The 21,347-nt window shown below is 59.5% G+C and overlaps 2 protein-coding genes across 4 annotated transcripts in view; one reads left to right on the top strand and one right to left on the bottom strand.

Annotated features, from left to right (window-relative positions):
• SPPL2B (signal peptide peptidase like 2B) overlaps window positions 1-16,907 on the bottom strand; it is a 25,247-nt gene extending 8,340 nt beyond the window's left edge. For 2 of the 3 annotated variants that reach the window (XM_055126104.1, XM_055126105.1), the window contains exons 1-13: window positions 16,759-16,907; window positions 12,694-12,813; window positions 12,007-12,189; window positions 11,541-11,630; window positions 10,979-11,118; window positions 10,709-10,851; window positions 10,345-10,441; window positions 9,835-9,951; window positions 8,662-8,743; window positions 8,272-8,346; window positions 8,123-8,185; window positions 7,678-7,777; window positions 7,361-7,438 (exon numbers count right to left, since the gene is read on the bottom strand). In XM_055126104.1, the coding sequence (XP_054982079.1) occupies window positions 7,361-7,438; window positions 7,678-7,777; window positions 8,123-8,185; window positions 8,272-8,346; window positions 8,662-8,743; window positions 9,835-9,951; window positions 10,345-10,441; window positions 10,709-10,851; window positions 10,979-11,118; window positions 11,541-11,630; window positions 12,007-12,189; window positions 12,694-12,813; window positions 16,759-16,821 (1,351 nt within the window). In that variant the 5' untranslated portion in view covers window positions 16,822-16,907. Of the gene's footprint in view, window positions 1-4,855; window positions 5,708-7,360; window positions 7,439-7,677; window positions 7,778-8,122; window positions 8,186-8,271; window positions 8,347-8,661; window positions 8,744-9,834; window positions 9,952-10,344; window positions 10,442-10,708; window positions 10,852-10,978; window positions 11,119-11,540; window positions 11,631-12,006; window positions 12,190-12,693; window positions 12,814-16,758 lie in introns of those variants that run through there. The other variant, XM_055126106.1, reaches the window with a different exon arrangement.
• On the top strand, window positions 16,878-21,347 carry LSM7 (LSM7 homolog, U6 small nuclear RNA and mRNA degradation associated). The gene is made up of 4 exons (XM_055126107.1): window positions 16,878-16,995; window positions 17,094-17,184; window positions 20,353-20,424; window positions 21,136-21,347. Exons 1-4 carry the CDS (start codon window positions 16,990-16,992, stop codon window positions 21,276-21,278), a joined length of 312 nt encoding a protein of 103 aa, XP_054982082.1. The 5' UTR covers window positions 16,878-16,989; the 3' UTR covers window positions 21,279-21,347.

Below are 21,347 nucleotides of genomic sequence, written 5' to 3'. Positions count from 1 at the left end.
AGGCATTTTCAGGAAAATGCACAGACTCAGGAAACTACTAATTCTCCTATGTGGATTAAAATTGACAAATTGGATAGCAGGGAGACTCCTCACTCGAGGAAAAGGCTATGTTTTTTTTTTTTTTCTTTTCAACAGACAACCCCACCAAGAAACTTTGGGTCCCGTTTTGCATTCCATCAGGAGCTGAATTCATCTGCCTGCTTTAACTTTCAGAACTCTGCAGTTTTACAACCCTCCAAATTCCAGCCACAAGCCATCACCAAGCTGATTTCAGCTGGAAGCCACAAGGAAACCAGAGGAGCTGATTTCAGCTGGAAGCCACAAGGAAACCAGAGGAGGAGTGTAGGATAACATAGCCTCAGTAGTTTAGGTTTATTAGGTTACTCCCGTTACAGTGCTCCTATTCCTCTTTGTTTATTTGTAGCTTCTTTCTTGGTGTTCTGTTGACTTGTAAATAATGTTTTTCTCTTCTCCTTGAGTCCTTTGCATAGTTTATTCAGAGCAAGTCCTTTTTGTATGGACACAGGAAGACTTAACAAATGTTATGCTTTTGTAACCTGGGAGTCATTTGACTCTACATGATATTTTCCTCCAGGGCATCTGTTCTCTTGACCTAAGCCTCAGCTGCCCTTACTTCCTAGCACCCCCAAAGCACGGTCCGACGTGGGACAAGAAGGACCCAGGGCAAGCGGTGAGTTGTGTGCTACCCTGGCATCGAGATGGGCCTGGCCAAAGTGCCTAATGCTTAACTATAAGTTAAGAGCTTGATCATGGACAAATGCTGTCATGATCCAAACAGTGATAACTAGATTTGGACCCTGCTAGGGTGAGGAATGATTAATCTGGCCTGAGTGCTGTGGTCTGAGCCTGTGGCAAGATGTTGCCAGGAGAGCTGCCTTGCAAGCCTCAATGTATCCCTTGCTATGTCCATACAAAAATAACTAGTATTAAGATGTTAATAAGTTCCTGGACTAAGGAAAAGAAAAAAACCTTAAGAGTGAAGAAGGGCTTTGGAGTGCCCTGCCCTCAGGAAGGGCTTTCTTATGTTGATTTTGCGACCTGGCTGGTTGTAGCCTGGAGGGTAAGGTGGGAGAGACAAGTAAGTAGGAGGAGAGAGAGAAGCCAGAGAGAGAAGCAGCAGTTGAGCAGTAGATCCAGAGAGAGGCCGGAGCTGGGAGTGCGGGAGATGAGAAAGCTTGAAGATTGAATAAACGGTAACTAATCAGCAACCAGCTTGGTCCTCGTTCTTCCTTCGCCTGTCCTTGACCACCGGCTGTCCCGATCAAGTCCACACACTGCGGTTCCAGAGCACCGAACGCGGGTGGTGAGACAGAGCCGCCCGGAGAGCCCACGAGTGCTCACCCCCCCTCGGCGTTCTTTAGTTTTTTACAGCTGGCGTCCCTGGAGCGGGCCTGAACTACCAACTAAAGGTAAGAATAGCGTTCGGTGCACCCCCACTCTAGAAAGTGAGTGGGAGATCAGGATTTTTTTTGTGTGCTGCGGATTAGAATCCAACAGCAATCCTCCACTAAGATGGGACAGATTCTGGGCCTTCCCAAGATCTTTCATATTTTCTCGAGCCAGACTGAACAGGGCAAGCCATTTATGGATTTGATTCAGTGTCTCTCCCGCAGAACAGGAGACCCGGAACTCTGCATTTCCAGAGACCAACTCCGGTCCTGCTTTAAGGTAGTTTATGCAGTTAACCCATGGTTCCCAGACGAAGGAACTCTAGAAAGTAAGATTTGGAAACAAGTTAGGAAAAATGTCTCCAAGGCATCTAAGGAAGGGACTAAGATCCCCATGGAATTCTGGACTACCTGGGAGATTGTTAATTCTATTCTCCTGTTTTTGAAAAGTGCAGTTGATGTGGAGGAGAATATATGGAACAATACGGCCTCAGCTCCTCCCACACCTAAGTCTCGAAAGGTTTTCCATAGTAAAAATACTTCTGAGGCTGGTGAATATTGTTCTACTTCTAGTGTATTAGATGGAAGTGATGCTGGTTATGAGTCTTCTGCCACTTACTCAGATTCTGAGTCCGAGAGTGACTCAGCCAAGCGGCCTCCAAACCGCTCGGGACATGCTCCCAATTGCCCAGTCCAGGCAGAGAAGAAGCAGCATCCATCTTATCGCAGGTTAAGGATGGATTCTCTCAGTCGTTTCAAACAGGCCTGTGTCTCGTACGGGCCTACATCTCCGTACTGTAGAGAGTATCTTACAGACTGGAGTAAAAAGGCCTACTGGGCACCTCAAGATTTTCACAGGGTTGCTAAGACGTGCTTAAGCCGTTCTCAGTACTTGCAGTGGAGAATGTGGTTCAGCAAGGAGGCCAAGGCAAAGCTTCAAGGCCTACGCCATGCTGGACAAAACTTTTCAGGGATTGAGTTGACTTGTGAGATGTTAACTGGTGAAGGGAAATGGCACGACCCAGAAAGGCAAGTCACCCTGCCTCGTGCTGTTCTTGCTTATGTCCGTGACGGAGCCCTGCGTGCATGGGAGAAGGTTTATGCAGAAGCAGAATTTAAGGGAAGCTTTACAAAGATTGTCCAGAGAGCCTCAGAACCTTATGCAGACTTTGTAGGAAGATTGATGGAAGCCATAGAAATGCAGGTTGAGGGTAAGGAGACTCATGAGCTGTTGACTAAACAATTGGCCTTTGAAAATGCTAATGAGGATTGCCAAGCCATTCTGCGCCCTATTAAGGAGAAGGAAGACATATTCGGGTACTTGGAAGCATGCTGGAATGTTGTCTCTGTTAAACATAAGGTGCAGGTCTATGCCTTACAGAGACAAGCTCAGAAAAGATGTTTTAATTGTGAAAAAACCAGGCCACTTTCGTAGAGATTGCAATGCGCCCCCAAGCCGTGCTACGAGAGCACGTCCTGGGCCCTGTCCCAGGTGTAAGGAGGGAAACCACTGGGCCAGAGACTGCAGAGCCAGACTTGCACCTCCCGGGCCCTGTCCCCGGTGTAAGAGGGGAAATCATTGGGCCAGATATTGTCGCTTTAATTTTGATGCAGTGGGTGACCCCAACTCGGACACCTGCAAGGGGGCCAGCCCCAGGCCCCGCAAGATCAGAGGATGTTCTCAGTTGCAGCCCCTTTCCCCAGTGTGGAGTCTCAAAGCTCCAATCAGTATAATCGCTGCAGCCAGGGATGGCAGGAAGTGCAGCCTATTTCCTGCCCTGATACAGTTACTACAACCCCTTTTCAGTATAGAACACTGCGGCCTTAAGCCCACCACCTCTGCATTTTCAGTGGACATATGGAATGTTAAATCAAATACAAAAAGGAGGTATTTTCTCAATTGAATGTAGCAGGAAAACTCCTTATTCGAGGAAAAGGCTATGCTTTTGTTTCAACAGATGATAACCCCACTAAGAAACTTTGGATCCCTTTACTTCTTATCAGAAGCAGAATTCAACCACCTGATTTGGATCTCAGACCTCCAGAGTCTCACAACCCTTCAAATTCCAGCTCTGATTCATCGCCAAACTGACTTCAGCTGGAAGTCACAAGGAAAGAAGAGGAGCCAGCGTTAGAGGACCTGCAGCAAAGGCCTCTAGCTCCTTACACATCTAATGAGGTCACATTAAGACCTTTCCTTCTACCCCTCTTTTACAGGTTGTGGATTGGACAACCACCAGGCCTCCATATTTGAATTAACAATACTTTATTTTCACCCTTTCCTTGGAATTCACAGGTTCCTGAACGAGAAAGGAATGATTTAACAGGAACACCTTTTCATTTATCTCTAGGATATCCATTTGTATTGGAGCTTTCCTCTGTCTCTTTATCCACAGGCATGGAGACCAAACCCCAACTGTCAAAGCCTCTAATAACTTTAAAGTGTTTTTTCCAAACATAAGCTAGGTTGCACCTATGACTGCCGAGGAACCAGACCAGAGAATGGCTGCATTCCTCTGCTGAAGTTCTCCTGCCAGAAGTTGCGATGCTCCTGTTCCAGTGCTCCCTGACTGATCCAGTGCTTCCTGAAATTTGTTGGACTCCTAATAGCTGCTTTCCAGAGACTCATTGCTGCTACCACTACTGCTGCTGTTACAAGGACAACTCTTCAGTTTTGATCCAGAAACTTCATTTCTTCAAACTGTGACTAAATGACTCTTATCATTGGTGATTCTTACCACCCCTGGACAGTGCAGGACAATTGGACTCTTTACTACAAGCACTGCTCTGGACCCAGGGTCGGACTGAAATCTTAGCAAAACTAATGAGACTGTATTGTTATTTGAAATTGTGTTGTAATTTGGAATTGTTCCTCATTTTCAAATTTTGGTGTTTTTGTAAAAAGAAAAAGGGGGATATGTAGGATAACATAGCCTCAGTAGTTTAGGTTTATTGGGTTACTCCCGTTACAGTGCTCCTATTCCTCTTTGTTTATTTGTAGCTTCTTTCTTGGTGTTCTGTTGACTTGTAAATAATGTTTTTCTCTTCTCCTTGAGTCCTTTGCATAGTTTATTCAGAGCAAGTCCTTTTTGTATGGACACAGGAAGACTTAACAAATGTTATGCTTTTGTAACCTGGGAGTCATTTGACTCTACATGATATTTTCCTCCAGGGCATCTGTTCTCTTGACCTAAGCCTCAGCTGCCCTTACTTCCTAGCACCCCCAAAGCACGGTCCGACGTGGGACAAGAAGGACCCAGGGCAAGCGGTGAGTTGTGTGCTACCCTGGCATCGAGATGGGCCTGGCCAAAGTGCCTAATGCTTAACTATAAGTTAAGAGCTTGATCATGGACAAATGCTGTCATGATCCAAACAGTGATAACTAGATTTGGACCCTGCTAGGGTGAGGAATGATTAATCTGGCCTGAGTGCTGTGGTCTGAGCCTGTGGCAAGATGTTGCCAGGAGAGCTGCCTTGCAAGCCTCAATGTATCCCTTGCTATGTCCATACAAAAATAACTAGTATTAAGATGTTAATAAGTTCCTGGACTAAGGAAAAGAAAAAAACCTTAAGAGTGAAGAAGGGCTTTGGAGTGCCCTGCCCTCAGGAAGGGCTTTCTTATGTTGATTTTGCGACCTGGCTGGTTGTAGCCTGGAGGGTAAGGTGGGAGAGACAAGTAAGTAGGAGGAGAGAGAGAAGCCAGAGAGAGAAGCAGCAGTTGAGCAGTAGATCCAGAGAGAGGCCGGAGCTGGGAGTGCGGGAGATGAGAAAGCTTGAAGACTGAATAAACGGTAACTAATCAGCAACCAGCTTGGTCCTCGTTCTTCCTTCGCCTGTCCTTGACCACCGGCTGTCCCGGTCCAGTCCACACACTGCGGTTCCAGAGCACCGAACGCGGGTGGTGAGACAGAGCCGCCCGGAGAGCCCGCGAGTGCCCGTGCCCTTCAGCGAGCTTTAGTTTTTTACAGAGGAGCTTGCATCAGAGGGCCTGCAGCAAAGGCCTCTAGCTCCTCTATCATATCACAAGGCCACATTAAGAGCATTCCTTGTATCCTTCTTTTACAGGTTGTAGAATGGAAAATGCCAGGACCCCATATTTTGGATTAATAATTCTTTACTTTTACCCTTTCCTTGGAATTCACAGGTGCCTCAGTTTCCAAAGGAGGAAGGAATGACTTTTAACAGGAACACCTTCTCATTTCTCTCTAGGATATCCATTTGTATTGGAGCTTTTCCTCTGTCTCTTTATCCACAGGCGTGGAGATGTACCAAACCCCAATGGTCGAAGCCTTTAATAACTTTAAAAAGTATTTTTTCCAAACATAAGCTAGGTTGCACAGATTTGACTGCTAGTGAACCTGACCAGAGAATGGCTGCATCCCTCTGCTGAAGGACTCCTGACAGAAGTTGTGATGCTCCTGTTCCAGTGCTCCCTGCCTGATCCAGTACTTCATGAAATTCATCAGACTCCTATAGCTGCTCCTCTAGGACTCATTGCTGTGACCACTACTGCTGCTGCTGCAGAAACAACTCTTCAATTTTGATCCAGACACTTCATTTCTTCAGAATGGGACTAACTGACTCTCATCATTGGTGACTTGCCTCACCCTTGGACAGTGCAGGACAATTGGACGCTTTACTACTACAAGCACTGCTCTGGCCAAGGGTCGGACTGAAATTTTACTACAATTTATAAGACTGTATTGTGTTTGGAATTGTTCCTCTTTCTATTTCAAATTTTTGTAATTTTGTAAACAAAACAGGGGGAGAAAGATGCTGGGATATAGCTCTAATAATTTGGGCCTGATTTTGGTGAGTCCTTTTCTCCCTTGCTATGAAGACTTCAGCTTTATTTGGTATTAAAGTCGAGCCTATATAGGTTCACTACCATTGGCTTGATTTGCAGGACGCTTACATCTCCGTTCAGATTCAAACCTCATCCCCCCCCTAGTTCTCTACCTTGAGGATGCCGGGCTCCCAGGGATTTATTCTTGTGGTTCAGGTTGCCAGGCAAAGCACTGCAAGGGAGGGCTGATACCCGGGCCCGGCTCCCTGTGAGGTATTCCGGTATAGCATAGAGGTTGCTCCAAGACCAGGGGACTGATAGGGCCTGTGAGGAGCCCCCTGCATAGATCTGATCATCCCTTCCCTCCTCTCCCTGCAAAAATGGAGTTTTTGTGTCACAAGGGATACCGGACAATGCCTCCCCTGACCAATTTAATTTAAAACAAAACAGGGGGAGATGTAGGGAGCCATTTTACAAGCCCGGCTCTTATCCTCTAGTCAAGTGGAGGCTTACTTGGGATTCCTGTAACAAGGTCACCACTGCTGACCTTACTGATCTTATCAGTTCGCCATTCCTCTCACTAGCCAACGCCCATGCCTGATCTGCATTTTACTATTGTTCCTATGGGGGTCCAAGCATGCGTACTGCCCCCTCCCACCAAGAGATATAAGTATTGTAACTGCTGTGAATAAACTCTCTCTCTCTCCTCCTCCTTCTGACTCTGCGTCTGTTCATTCGGTTACGTCCCCTCCTTAACCCCACGAAGGGTCCTCCCTGCGGGACAGGACGGGACCCCACAGGACAGGGGCAGGACAAGGGGTTTCCTCAAGAGCTAAGCGTGGGGTCATCACACATCACACAGCTTTGCTCTGGGGGGGCACACCTGGCAGTGCTCAGGGTTTACTCAGCGATCAGTCCTAGCAGGTTCAGGGGACCCTATGGAATCCAGGCAATCGACCCCCAGGGCGGCGTGTGCAAAGCAGGCACCCTCCGAGCTGTATTATCTCTCCGGCCCCCAGACTGGATATCTTTAAGGAGAATCTGGGCCCAAATGGAACTGGCTGTGGTGATATCAAGGAGGAAGGGGGGGAGAGGGAGAGAGGGAGAGCACGCACACGGCTATCTGGCAGCCCGAGGAGGCGTGTGGAGAGCGACCCCGGCTCACCTACAGTGCAGGCCACGAAGTAGAGCCGGGAGGACTGGACCTGGATATCAAACCTGTGGCAGTAGGCAACCAGCAGCCCTGCGAGGGAGGATGAGGCAGAGTCAGCACAGCGGGGTGGGGGTGGAAGACACACACCCCATGCATGGGAGGGACCCCAATTCTGGGGGAAGGACCCTACTTCCATAGGGAGGCTCCCCCCAGGGATCCGAGGGTGGCAAGCTTCCCTCCCCACCAGCTGCCCCCCGCAGCCGCGCTCCTCAAGGATGACCATGGCCGCCAACCACGCCCCCTCTGCCCGGCCGCAGCCAGCTCCATACCTGGGACCAGGATGTCCCCGAAGCCCAAGAGGGAGAAGGGTCGGTCACAGAGTGCCAGCGGGGAGGTGTTGAGTCGGGGCACCTTCAGGACCATGGGGAGCTAGGGAGAGCGAGGCTGAGGCCAGGTCTGCAGGCCCTACGCATCTGGCCCGTGCCCAGCCAATGCCAGAATGCCAGGCTCATCTGTTCGAGCCCCGCCCAGCTAGCCAACCCCGGTTCACCTGAGCCCAGCCCCAACCCCGCTCACCCAGTCAATCCCCGCCCAACCCTGAGCCCCGCCCCTAGCCAAACCTCGCCAGTCTCTAAGCCCCACCCCATCCTTCTGCCCAAGCCCCGCCCATGAGTCCTGCCCACACCCCGCCCCTTTCTAAAAGCCCCACCCACTCAAGGCCCCACCCCTCCGTCCAAGCCTCGCCCCTGTGCTCAAGCCCACCCCACGTCTCACCTTCTCGTGAGTGGCGGAGTCCGCTGGCCCAGTGGCCACCTCCACCATGATGCTGTTCCCGCTCTAACCAACAGGGGGCAGAGGGTCGTGTCAGGGTGGGGGTGCGGGGCCGGGCCGAGGGCGGGGCGGGGAGAGCAGGGGGCGCCCACCTTGGTCAGGAAGGGAGTGATGAACACAAAGAAGACGTCGTAGAAGAACAGCACCAGCAGCAGCAATGTGCAGGCCTGGGGGCACCGGGGGGGCCTCACTGCTGTGGCCGCCGGGGGCCCTGGCCTACCCCCAACCCCTCCCCGCCCAGGGCTCAGTCACCCTGCCGGGACAAGCAGAGGCCCTGGCAAAGCCAGGCCAAGGGCTGGGGGCAAGCACTGAAGTTTGCTTTTTTCTGGTTTATTTGAATGGGGTGAGGGTAGCGCCCACACTCTGCCCTCTGGGACCTTACGGATTCTGCGGGGGGCCTTCCCCTCCATCACACCTCGCCCACCTAGAGGGGTGGGCCCGGGCCCCTAGGTCAGGTACCCCTGGGGCCGAGGTCCCCTCACCTTGAACGTGGGGAGGCGGATGGTCTTCAGCATGTACAGGCAGAAGGTGATGCCAAGCGCATCCTGCAGGACCCAGGCCCACCTGGGGGACGGCACAGCAGGCTGTGGGGGCACGGGGCCGGCAGGGGACCTCCACGACCAAGCACTCCCAGCCACCCTCACCCCACCTCTCACGGAAGCCTCTTGAGGGACCTAGGGGACCCCCACCCCCAGACACAGGACATATGCTGAGGTGACCCCCCAGTCTCGGTGGGGGGGCAGAACCGGTGCCTCTGTGGGGGGCACAGTTCTCCCCAGGGCCCGCTTGGAACCACTCAGCAACGCTACGCGGACCGTGCACACGGCTCTGACGCCAGGAACTCAGGTTCCAGCCCGCCTAGTCCTAGAGGGTGCCAAGGGACAGACAGGCCAGGGAGCAGCGACTGCAGGGGGACCACCGGGTGCCCAGACCCTCACCCGGCGTGCACCCGAGGCTCTACCCACACCCCTGCCCCGCTGCGGGCCATGAGGCGCGGGTGGGCACAAAGCCTGTTCCGCTTCCAGCCGTCCAGCCAGTCTCTGGCGGGGGTTTAGCCGTGCGAGTTTGGATTCGCTTTGTGTACAAAGGACTTCAAATATTTCCCGTCTCCTTCTGCCAGGGAAATCTGTCGCTGGGCGCGCTGCAGAGCCAAGAGCATTTCGCAGCCCGGGGGAGGTGCGGGCGCCCAAGAGCAGATGGAGAGTCACACCGGGGGTGTCGCAGGGACAGGTCCCCACCTGCACCCTCCTGGGGGCGTGCAGGAGTTGCCTGGGCTCCGTGGGCGAGGCTGCGCCCTGCTGTCCCCTCCAGCCACCCAGAAGGACTCGGTGCCCCACCCCCCCCTCAGCTCGGGGTGCCCCGCCCACCAGCCCAGGCTCTCCTGGAGGCCTGGCATCCCTGAGACCCAGATCACTATCACAGTTCCCCGGCTCCAGACGAACGCAGTGGCCCGTGTGGCCGGGGCAGTGGGTGGGGTGGCCAGCGGCGGCGGCGGCACCGGGGGAGGCAGCTGGCCTCCCCGCGGCCGTCACTTCCAGGAGGCTGAAAGGAGGGTTTTCATGGGCCAGGCGCCGGGCCAGCTGCGGGGGTGCCCGGCGCCTCACGAGGTCAAGGCTGGCAAGGGGGCACGCGGGGACAGCGGGGCGGGCACTCACTGGTCCTCGTTCCGGAAGACGGCCCACAGCACGCTCACGGCCACACAGAGCACGGCCAGCAGCAGCAGCCGCACCTGTGGGCGCTTGTGGAAGTAGGGCAGGCTGTTGCTGGGGACCCTGGGGGAAGACGGGGCTCAGCACCCGGCGGCACCGGCGGGCACCCCCCGCCCGCCCGCCGCCACGTGGCCCTGAGATTGGGAGGCCGAGGCAGGGGGGACCGCCTTGCTCAGCCCCTTACCCGCAACTACACCCTGAAAAGTCTCTGCCCTCCCAACCCAGGCTTCCTCAGCAGCCGTCTGTCCAGTCCCTAAACAGTGGGACCGCCAAGCCTGGACCACCAGCCCTCCATCCCTGTCCTGGGGCGCACTCCCAACTAGGACAGAGAGAGACACTGGGCTCCCCAAGCCCACTCTGCTCCGGGTGCCCTGCGCCCAGCTGTCCCCGGGAGGAAAGGGGTCCTCCTGGGGAGTAGGGGCACAAGCGGAATCCCCCCCGGCCCCTGGCGCTCACCGGCACTTGCAGAAGGGCAGCCACTGGACAAGGGGTGCCAGGCAGCTGTAGAGGCCGGTGGAGGAAGCCAGGCAGAAGGTGCCTATGATGACGTAGACTGTGGGGCAGATAGTGAGTGGGACTCAGTTTCCCCAGGGCAGAGGTTGGGGACACGGCTGTTTACCCAGGGATGGGGCTTGCTGGGGCGGGGGTGCATGCCCTGTGCCCCATGGGCAGGGCTTGTTTCCATGGCGGGACCAGCCTCCTAGGGGCGGGGCTTGTTGAAATGGGGTGGGGCCTGTGTCCCAGGGGCGGGACCAGTCTCCCAGAGGTGGGGCTAGTTGGACCAGGACAGGGCTTTGGGGTGAGGCGGGGCTGCACGCACCCAGTTGGTCATAGAAATAGTACAGCAGCACCAGCATGCCACAGCACATGACCACGAACACACAGATCATGACGGGCGTCACGTCCACTGCCTCGTCCTCTTGCTTCTCTGGCCCTTCATCCCGCTTGTGCTTCAAGTACCGCCTTTGGGGGTGGGGCGACAGGGCCAGAGAATGGGATGGGAGAGTCAGTCAGGGCCATCCCACCTCGGGCTGAGCCCAGACACGGGTCACTGTGTCAGCCTGCCCACCCACCCGCTGGGATGACTCACTTCCTCACGTCGCGGCTCCCTGCCCAGTAGCCACCTAGGGCCACGGTGCCCACGGCCATGACGAAGATGATGATCATGTTGTAGTCCAGCATGGGCTCACTGGGCGCGTAGAGCGCTGCCCGCACCGCCGGCCCGAAGTTCTGCCGTCGGAAGGATAGCATGGGGGGCAAGGTCAGGCCTCCCAAGGCCCCTGGGTACCAGGCCCAGGCTTCCCCTACTGCCCTGACCCCCAAGAACAGAGCACTGACATAGCAGGCTAGCACGGGTGCAGGCTCAGAACAGCGCACCCTAAACCCAGTTTGTAGCGACCATGGGGGCAGCCCTATAGGGGAGAGAAGGAGGGAGCGAGCAGGGCTGGAATGGGCAGAACAGCCCCCACGGCTCCCCGGAATTGAGGGTGGACACGAGATGCTGCCCGCTCAGGCTGGGGCACCTGTGCACGGGAGGGAAGGCAACTGGATGCCCAGGGCTGGGTAAGGCCAGGCCCAGGGCGATTCCAAGGGGCTATTCCCAGGACTTCCGGTCTGTTTCTGCCCCCTCCCAGGTGCTGGGCGGGCCCCACCTTGAAAATGTCCAGTTTGTCCTTGTAGCTAAGCAGGGCCACCGGGATGCCAATCTCGTGGTACTGGGACTCGTTTCCTCCGGGCAGGACCTGCGCAAGGGCACAAAGATAAGACACCACCCGTAGAGAGTCGTGGGGGTGGGGGTGGAGATGGGGGTGGCAGGGGGCCCCCCCGGTGAGCAGCAGGGAGGAGAACCCCCTCATGAGGAGTGGGGTTAGGAGACAGACCTGCGGCCCGGCTCATCCAGGCTGTCCCCAAACTGGAAGGCGAGGGCACAAAGAAAGATTTAAGCTATGGGGGTGCTGGTGTCCAGGCCCAGGCAACCCCAGTGCCCTGCCCTACCAGAAGGGGCGTGTCTCTGAAGGGGCGGTGTTGTGCGAGGGTGTGTCCCAGAAGGGGCGTGTCATGGTGGGTGTGGTCCAGAAGGGGGCGTGACCAGAAGGGGCGGGCCCGGGCGGGGCGTACCAGCGCCTCTTTGCTGACGATGAGCAGCCCCCGCGCCTCGCTGCCCTGAGCCAGTCGCACTTTCTCGTAGAAGGTGCAATTGCCACGCGCCACCATCGGGATCTGGTTGCTGAAGCCTTGTGGAGGGAGGTCGGCCGCGGAGCAGAGCAGGGAGGACGACCAGTCCTTGAGTGGCAAGAGAGACTGCGAGGGGGGCGGGCGGGTCACCATCGTGCTGCCAGCCACGGCCACGCTGAGCCCAGGGGTGCGGGGGCATGGGGTGTCTCCGAGCCAGAACCCACAGGTGCCCCGTCCCTGGATCCAGATCCCCGGGATGGAGCGCAGGGCCGGGCCCTCCCACGCGCGAACACTGTGCCTTTCTTTACCTGCACACGCGCACGTGAGCACCCACACCCACACACGGCGCCCGCGTGTGTCACGCATGTCCCCACGCAGGCGGATCGCCCCCCCCCCCCGCAAACTCTGTGCATCCGCACACCTGTGCACACTCGCAATTCATGCACTTGTTCGCCAGGCTTGCGCGTGTGGGCACGCTCCCATGCCCACGGACAGGCCTCCCGTAGGGGAACCCCAGGGGCGTCCAAACAGTCGGGGCAGGTGCAGTGGGCTCGGGACTGCCCCGGTCCTGGTCGCCAAGTGCAGAGTTCAGGGGACTCCCCCGGCCCCGCCCCCACCCCCTGTACTCACGGCTTTGGCCAGGTCGAGGGGTAGGTGTGCCCACCGCGGGTTGTAGAGCACACAGTAGTCCTTGCCCGCGGAGCCGCCCTGCTCGGAGACCACGTGCACCATGCCGTACTCGGCCACCACCTGCCGGAGGAGGGGGACTCAGGGATGCCGGCACAGACCTGAGGGAGGGGGGCCCTTGCCTACCCCACTTCACTGCCTGGGCTCAGGGCACTCCTGGGGAGTCCGGGTCATTAACTGTGGCGGGAACCTCAGGGCGACACGGCACCCTGGCCGGGGCGCTCCTGATGCCCTGGAGGTTTGCAGAGGGAGGGTTGAGCCCAGTCCCAGCACATGCCCAGACCCAACAGGGCGCTGGCCAGGGGGCTCCACAGCCTCCCAGAGGGCAATACAGTAGCCAGGTCAGAAGCTGACTCTGCTGGGGACGGGGGTCTGACCCTGAACCCCGAAGCCAGAGATGTTGGACCTGCAGGGTGGCGTGTCCCAAAGGCGTTCCCCCCCAGCTCTGCCTTCCAGCACCTCTGTCAATTTCTGGCACCAGGGTCTGCTGGGCTGGGCGCTGGACCCAGCTGCAAACCAGGGGGGCAGGCCGGAACCTCAGACCTCCTGGGCCCCTGTGTGCCAGCTGCTCGACCAGGGGGGACCCCTGTCATGCGCTGCCTCGGCACCAGCGAGGACCCTGGTGTAACCAGCTCTCCCCTGCCGGATCACCATCGACCCTGGGGCTGTGCCTATACCCCCCCCCAGCCATACTCCAGCCCAGCCCCTCAGAGCCCCTGAGAATGGCCCGTCTCTAGGAGCTGTGCCCGGGCTCAAGCCTGCTGAGTGAAGGCGCTGCCCGGGCCACAGGTGGGGGACGGGGGGGGGGGTGGGCATGGGACTGTGCACTGGGCATGCGGGGGGCTCCCGGGCACTGTTGGGAACAGGCAGGGACCACCCTCGGATGCTGAGAATCTCATAGGACCGAAAGGGGCCATGCTGGAACAACAGCAGGCCCCCAGAACTGAAACACCCCCCCCCCCAGCACCTCAGAGCTGGCCGTCCACACTGGTGCCGGGGTGACTCTGTGGCTGTGAATGAGGGGCTGCCCACCCACCAGACTGCTGTGGGTGGGGGGAGAAGCTATAGCTGTACTTCCTTAGAAACGGGGTACAGGGCACGGCATAGAAAAAGCACTGGAGCGGGCAGGGGGGAGCTATCTGAGGCCCATGGGGTCCCGGGGGGGCCTTTCCCTACTGCCTGTGCCCCAGCCCACCTGGGCCCCCTGACCCGAGGCAGAGCCGGGAGCCCCCCACTTCCAGGCCCTGCTCCCACAGAGACCCATCAGCCTGGCCCTGAGCTGCCAGTGGGTCACCCCTGCTCAGAGACCTGAGGACACCCCCCTCCCTCTTTTCAGGGCCTGTGTGTGTGTGTCCCCCCCCCAATGCAGAAGGCCAGTGCCTGGCCCTACAAAAAAGTCTGTCCAGCCGCTCAGGACCGTCAAGAACCCGCCACGTGTGAGGCTGGGGTGAGGCTCAAACAAAAAAGCACGTGATACGTGATTGGGAGGGCGAGGAGTCAGCTGACCCAAGGAAGGACGGTCACCCCAGGAATCCACCCCCCCCGCCCCCCCCCCGCTAGAGGGGGTGCCGGGCGTGGGGGGGGGGCAGAGGGCAGGCGAGATAGGGCGTTGCCTTCGGGCCCACTGGGGAGGGGGCGGGGCCGGGAAAGGGAGTGGCAGTAATTGCCACCACATGGGACCCTTTTTATTTGTTTTGCTTCTCAGGCCACACCTGGCAGTGGTGCTTGGGGCCGGCTCCAGGCTCTGCGCTCAGTGACCCATCCTGGCAGGGCACAGGGGATCCCACGGGGTGCCGAGGATGGACCCCCCTCCGCCTCGCTCCACCCCCCACACGGGGCTGTCTGCTGTCCTTGGGCGGCTGGGAAAGGGAGTCTCGCTGCGAGAGGGGTCTTATTTTATTTTTGCTTTTTGGGTCACACCTGGCAATGCACAGGGGTCACTCCTGGCTCTGCACTCAGGAATCACCCCTGGCGGTGCTCGCGGGACCATATAGGATGCTGGGATTTGAACCCGGGTTGGCCGCGTGCAAGGCAAATGCCCTGCCCGCTGTGCTATTGCTCCAGCCCCCCAGAGGGGTCTTATTGTGGGAGGGGGGGCTGACACTGGGGGGCGTCATCTCCCCCCACTAAGGGACGACAGAGGCGGGGGTGGGGGGAGCTGCTGCCACCCAGCACACCCAGAGCCAGTCCAGGGTGGGGGCTGCGGTGTCGGGGGGTGGGGGGGACGCGCCCAGCTTCTGCTCTACCTGCACAGAGCCCAGTGAAGTCTGAGCTGCTCAGCTGGCCGGGGAGCAAGCCCAGAGGCTCCCCACGTCGAGAGGGCGCCCCCTCGTGGGGGGAGTGGTCCAGGCTGGCCCCTGCGCCCCAGCCAGGGAGGCCACCCACACCCCAGCTTCCGGGGAAGAGTCCACAGGGAGTCACTCAGTACAGGACAAACAGCTCCGATGAGTGACGGTAACCCCAGGAGATCACCACCTCCCACAACTCCCACCAAAAACAAACACCCACCCACGAGCCCCTGTTAGGCCTACAAGAACCCCTGTAGGCTGGTTGCCACCACTTCTGAGAAGCCCTCCAGGGCTGCCCAAGTTGCTCCGGAGTTCCCATGAACCTTCACTTCACCCATCGGACTTGACCCTCGTTCCAAGTGTCCAAAGTCCCTATGATCCAAGTTGTGGACAGGGGGGTGGGGTGGGGGGGTGAGGCAGTGGAGGATAGAGGAAGCAACACTGAACTGAGGGATTGAGGATGGGAGGGGAGGTGCAGATTTGGGGGAAAGAGCATCTAATCTAGTGGGGGGGGAGGATTCTCTCCCCCCCTCAACCCGGCCCCCCAGGATGTATCTTCCACAAAACCAGGGCTGGGAAGAGGAGAGCCTGGGGGTGGGGGGGGAACACACAAGATCTGACCCACTTGGAAAGATGCGGCTCCCGCTGTGATGACGTGAACAGGACTTGGGGGGAGGGAGGGAGGGAGGGAGGGAGGGAGGTGGGCAAAAAGGGGGTCCGCGAGCAGCAGAGCAGCCAGCGGAGACCAGTTTAGCAGCTGCATTTGCAAGGCTGTTGGAGAAAAGGCGGGCGGGGGGGTGGGGCTCCCCCTTTCTGCGCCTGGAGGGAGAACTTGGAAATGACAGCGAAGACAGAGGCGCCTGTGGTCACACACACACGCCCCCCCCCCCCGCACACACACACACCAAGCCACGTTATCCCCCCCGCCCGGAGAAAGAAAAACGCGGGGGTTGGGTCCCGGCGCCCAAGGTCACAGTGCAAAAGTGGGGACGCGATGGGGGAGGGGGAGTCCCCGCCGCGGGCCGGGCTTCAGCGGCTTTGGGCACCCAAGCATCACGCACGCCGCGGGGCGCGCACCCAGGGCGCGCCAGGGGGGAAACTGAGACCCGGGGAAAGAGGCAGTATCCCCGAGCCCCGATTCTGGACCTAGACTTGGGGGGGAGGTCTCAGGCAAGTGAAATAGCCCCCAATTCCCGGGTAAAGACCAGAGAGAGGGGCCGGAGCGATAGCACAGCGGGGAGGGCGTTTGCCTTGCAAGCGGCCGAGCCGGGTTCGATCCCCGGCATCCCATATGGTTCCCCCCCACCACCACCGCCAGGAGTAATTCCTGAGTGCATGAGCCAGGAGAAACCCCTGAGCGTCCCTGGGTGTGACCCAAAAAGAAAAAAAGACCAGAGAGAGGAGCGCGGGGAAGGTGGGAAGCTGCAACGGAGAGTGGCGGCGGGAGGGCGGCCCCTAAAACTTCTAGCCAGGATGGAAGCGCGCGCCGCGGCGGCTGGGAAGGGCTTAGGGGGCGGTGACGGGGATCGGGCCAGCCCCGGGCCCGCCAAGGTCACGGCCCGGACCCCGGCCCGGTGCGCGGGGTCGGGGGGGACAATGCGGGCGCGGGTCCCGGAAGGGGACCCCGCACGCCCGACTTGGGAGCGGCGCGGGCGGGCGTGGCCGAGGCCCGGCGCGGGGAGGACTCGGGGGCTCGGCGGCCGCGGGGCGCAGCCCTCACCTGGGGCGTCAGCAGGAGGAAGGCGGCCGCGAGCCGCGACAGCGCCGCCGCCGCCGCTGCCATCTCGCCAGTGGCCCGCCGCGGCCGTCCGCGAAGGTTTCCCACCAACGCCCCGGCGCGCGGCTCTGCGCAGGCGCGGCGGCGGCGGCGGCGGCGGCGGCGCGGGTGAAAGGTGGCAACAGGGCGCCTGCGCCGAGCGGCCCGCGCGCCTGCGCACAGCGACCTGGCGCCATGGCGGTGAGCGGCGGGCGGCGGCGGCGGCGGCGTGGCCGGAGCACCCCCACCCCGCCCCCGCCGCGCGCTCGGCCTGACTCGCTCTCGCGTCCCCTCCGCAGGACAAAGAGAAGAAGAAGAAGGAGAGTATCTTGGACCTGTCCAAGTACATTGACAAGACCATCCGGGTGAAGTTCCAGGGGGGCCGCGAAGGTGAGGCACCCCCGGAGGGCGCTCGGGATGGACCCCCGGGGGCTCCCGCCGTGCTCCGCGGGGCTCTCTGGGCCTCCCCCGCGGGAGCCGCCTGCAGCCCCCCGGGGGCCCCGCTTTCCCCTTCCCTCCACGTCTCTGGTGGCTGCATCCCCTGCACCCCAAGGGCTGCAGCGCCCTGACTCATTTTGGAGGGCGCGCCTGGCCCTGCGACCCCCCCACCCAGGGGTCTTGCGGGAGTGTTTTGCTGCGTGCATCTGCAGTCCCGACCCCCGGCGGCCTCGCGCGACCCCCGCGGCAGCGCGCCCCCGAGGGACCCCTCCAAGCCCAGTTGCTTCTCCCGGCGCGTGGCCCCATGCGGGGACCGGGCGGGGTTTGTGTGCCTCTAGGGTAACCGCGACAGCCGCGGGGTTGCGCAGGGACTGATTTCCCCCGCGCCTGGAGGACTCGGGCCCTTCCCAGATTGGGCTCCCGGGAGAGGCTCGTGCAGCTGCACCCCGTGGGCGCCCTCTCGCGCCATCAGCACCTGCCCGGTGGGCCGCTGGGAGATGGGGAAGTGCCCGGGTCGGGGCCAGCTTCCTGGCCGGCCGCCCGTAGCGGTGACCCTTTGGGGGGTCCCAGGTTTCAGCTCTGCTTTTCCTCCACCCTCCTGTGCTTCCGGGTTCTCATTCATTGAGGGGACCAGAGACACAGGACGAGGGAGGGCGCTTGCCTTGCACGTGGCCAAGCCGGGTTTGATCTCCAGCATCCCAGAGGATCCCCCCCAAGCCCTGAGCGCCCGAGTTAGCTCCTGAGTACTGGAAAAAAACAAATCACTTCGGGGCTGGAGCGATAGCACAGCGGGTAGGGCACTTGCCTTGCACGTGGCTGACCCGGGTTCGATTCCCAGCATCCCATAGGGTCCCCCGAGCACCGCCAGGAGTAATTCCTGAGTGCATGAGCCAGGAGTAACTCCTGAGCATCGCCAGGTGTGGCCCAAAAAGAAAAAAAAAAAAAAGAAGCCAAATCACTTCTCATTGATCACGGGATAACAGCTCCCCCTACCTGGAGGTGAGAAGCACATGGAGGTGGCCCCACCTCATTGATCTTCCGTTTATTTCCCAGGAGAGGCCCCCCCCCAGTTCCTCCCAAGATTCTGAGGGTCAGGTAGCGTCCCAGTGGGGGGAATTACTACTTGTAGGGAGTGGGAAATGGAGTGGGGGAGGCTGAGACAGTCCAAGGGACATTGCACTGAGCTCGGGGTTCGTGTTGATTGCCTGTGGAAACACTGAGTTCGAGCCCTGGCCCCTCTCACACACGCATACATATATACATACATGCATCATATGCATACACTCCACACATGGAGCCCCAGCCTCTCTCACACACACACATACATACATGCATACATTACCTCTCTCTCTCTCTCTCTCTCTCTGTCTCTGTCTCTCTCTCTTTCTCTCTCACACACACAGAACACATGGCTGGGAGTGACCCCTGAGCACAGGACTACAGGACTGGGGGTTAATCTTAAACGCCACGGAGCATGACTTATAAAACCCAACAGAAGGGGCTGGAGCAATAGCACAGCGGGTAGGGCATTTGCCTTGCACGTGGCTGACCTGGGTTCGATTTCCAGCATCCTATATGGTCCTCTGAGCACAGCCAGGAGTAATTCCTGAGTGCATGAGCCAGGAGAAACCCCTGTGCATCACCAAGTGTGACCCAAAAAAAAAAAAAAATCTTAAACATGACCCCATAAATTACTCTTTGCGGGGGCCCAGGGGGTGGCTCCAAGGCTGGTGCAGGCTCTGCGTGTGGAAGCCCCGGGTACCGTCCCTGGCGCCACGTGACCCCAAAGCCCCCAGAAGTGGAGAGCCCCACTCCCACCCCTTGTTCACAGAGCCAAGGAGATAACAGGCATGGCTGCGCCCTCGCCTGGCAGCGTTTGCAGCCTGTCCCCGGCATGCTCCCGCCCTGGATGGATTCTCTGGCTCTGGGTGCCCCGCACTCTTTATTGGGGCGGGGGGTTGAGACAAACCTGTGCCTAGGGGCCACTTGTGGCTCTGGGGGAGGGGGACACTGTGCTGCTGGGCGTGGAAGTGGGTGAGTTGCACGCAAGGCAGCACGTACCGCACCCCGTAGCCCGGCTGTCTGAGACCAGGGCCAGCAGCTGAGGCCTGAGGACTTCCAGCCTCTGCCCGTGCCGCTTCCTCTCCGCTTTTCCCAGAGCCAGCAGGCGGCCGCCCCTGGTGCCAGACCCCAGACTTCATGGGGCTGCAGAGAAAGGGCATTGCTTGCTCTGGGGGCGCCCCACAAGCTTGCAGCTTTGGGGGTGTCAGCTCAGACTCTGTAGTCCTATTTCCTTATTTTTTAAATCTTTTTTGGGGGGTCGCACCTGGCGGTGCTCCAGGCTGACTGCTGGCTTGGGGGACCCTGTGGGGTGCCGGGGATCCAACCGGGGTAGGCTGCATGCAAGGCAAGCGCCCTCTCAGCTGTCCCATCGCTCCGGCCCCTCCTTTCCTGCCTCGGGTCAGTTCCTGGAGATGAGACCCCCCTGCCCCCAGATAAGCTAAAGGGTCGCCCGCTTGGGGACCTCCCTCACAGGGGCCAGGGCAGGCCTGGCTTTGCTTCTTAGAATGCTGCCCCCTGGCCACGGTGCTGAGGTTCCCCCGAGCCAGGGCTGGGATGGTGGCTCCCCCCTTCCCGGCTGGCTTGGGAGATGTTCGCCATTTCCCCAAGGAGCCCAGTGTGCAGGCTGTGTGCCAATAAAGCTTTATTCACAAACGCAGGAGTCAGGCTGCGTGGAACTGTCTGGCCATGGTGATGATCTTGTGCGACTCAGAGCGGGAGGGGGGAGGGGGGAGGTGAAGCCTGCAAGGTGGGGGGTTTCCAGGATCCCCCGTAAGACCGCCCCAAGGGTGCCGAGCCAGAAGACCAGCTGGGACCCAGACTTTACGTGTCCTAGCACTGCAGGGTCCCCCGAGCACTGAGCCAGGAGTATCCCCCGAGCACTGCTGGGTGTGGGTCCTCCCACCCCAAATCCAGGCAGCGACTGTTGGTGACCCGGTACAGTGCTCAGGCCTCCCGGGCCGCCCATCTCTTGCCCCCACGTCTGTGCTGCGCTGCGGGGTGGGGCCCCCTCACACCTCCCCCTTTCTCTGCCCCTCTCTCCCCGGTGCTTCCTCCAAGCCAGTGGAATCCTGAAGGGCTTTGACCCGCTCCTCAACCTTGTGCTGGACGGCACCATCGAGTACATGAGAGGTACAGAGGGTGGGGGGGGGGGGTCGGGTCGGGGGGGCACGCACTCAGTCTGGGCCCCGTGCTGGAAAGTGCCCGAGGGGCAGGGAGAGGGGGCAGAGGCTGGGGCAGGGACTAGGTGTAGCCTTGGTGGCCCTCAGAACTGTGGGAGAGACCCACACACACACACAAAAAAAAAGAGGGGGGGTCTGAGCACCCTGGGAGGTGGTGAGACCAGCCTGGCCCTGGGGAAAGTGCTCAGCCCGCGGCTTCTCCAGGGGACCCCTGGCGGGGGGGAGGTGCTCTTGGCTGAGGCAGCTGGGGTGGGCTTCCTGATGGGCCTGTGCCTGGCTCCCCCACACCCAGCCCTCCAAGCTCCACAGCCCCCCGCCCCCCCCCCGTGCATTGTCATGGGGGGGGGCGCGGGTCGAGGGATTCTCAGGGCCGGGCTCTGATATCACCGTCCTTCCGCCGTCCTTCCGCCACCCCCAGCCCTGTTCCAGGAGATCTGCTCACTCCCCACGCCCCCCCAATCTCCTCCTCCCCAAGGTCACTTCCCCCCACAATGCCAGGGGTGCCCCAGGATTGGGGGGTCTGTGGGCCTGTATCTGTTGGCACCTCCCAAGGCCTCTGGGCCCCCCACTAGCTCCCAGCGTCCCCTGGGCCCCGGGCTGCTGGTGGAATGAGGACGGGGGTGGGGGGCTGTACCTCGTCCCCAGCGCCCCCTCCCCGCAGACCCCGACGACCAGTACAAGCTGACAGAGGACACGCGGCAGCTGGGGCTCGTGGTGTGCCGAGGCACGTCGGTGGTGCTCATCTGCCCGCAGGACGGCATGGAGGCCATCCCCAACCCCTTCATCCAGCAGCAGGACGCCTAGCGCCGGCCCCCCACCCCCCACACCCCAAAGACCCCTCGCCTTTGTTTTCTTAATAAAATGACAAACCTC

The sequence above is a fragment of the Sorex araneus genome, chromosome 2, assembly GCF_027595985.1.
Source record: "Sorex araneus isolate mSorAra2 chromosome 2, mSorAra2.pri, whole genome shotgun sequence".
NCBI classification, from domain to species: Eukaryota; Metazoa; Chordata; class Mammalia; order Eulipotyphla; family Soricidae; genus Sorex; species Sorex araneus.
Note: the sequence above shows the minus strand (reverse complement) of the source record. Positions and strands in the feature narration are given on the sequence as shown.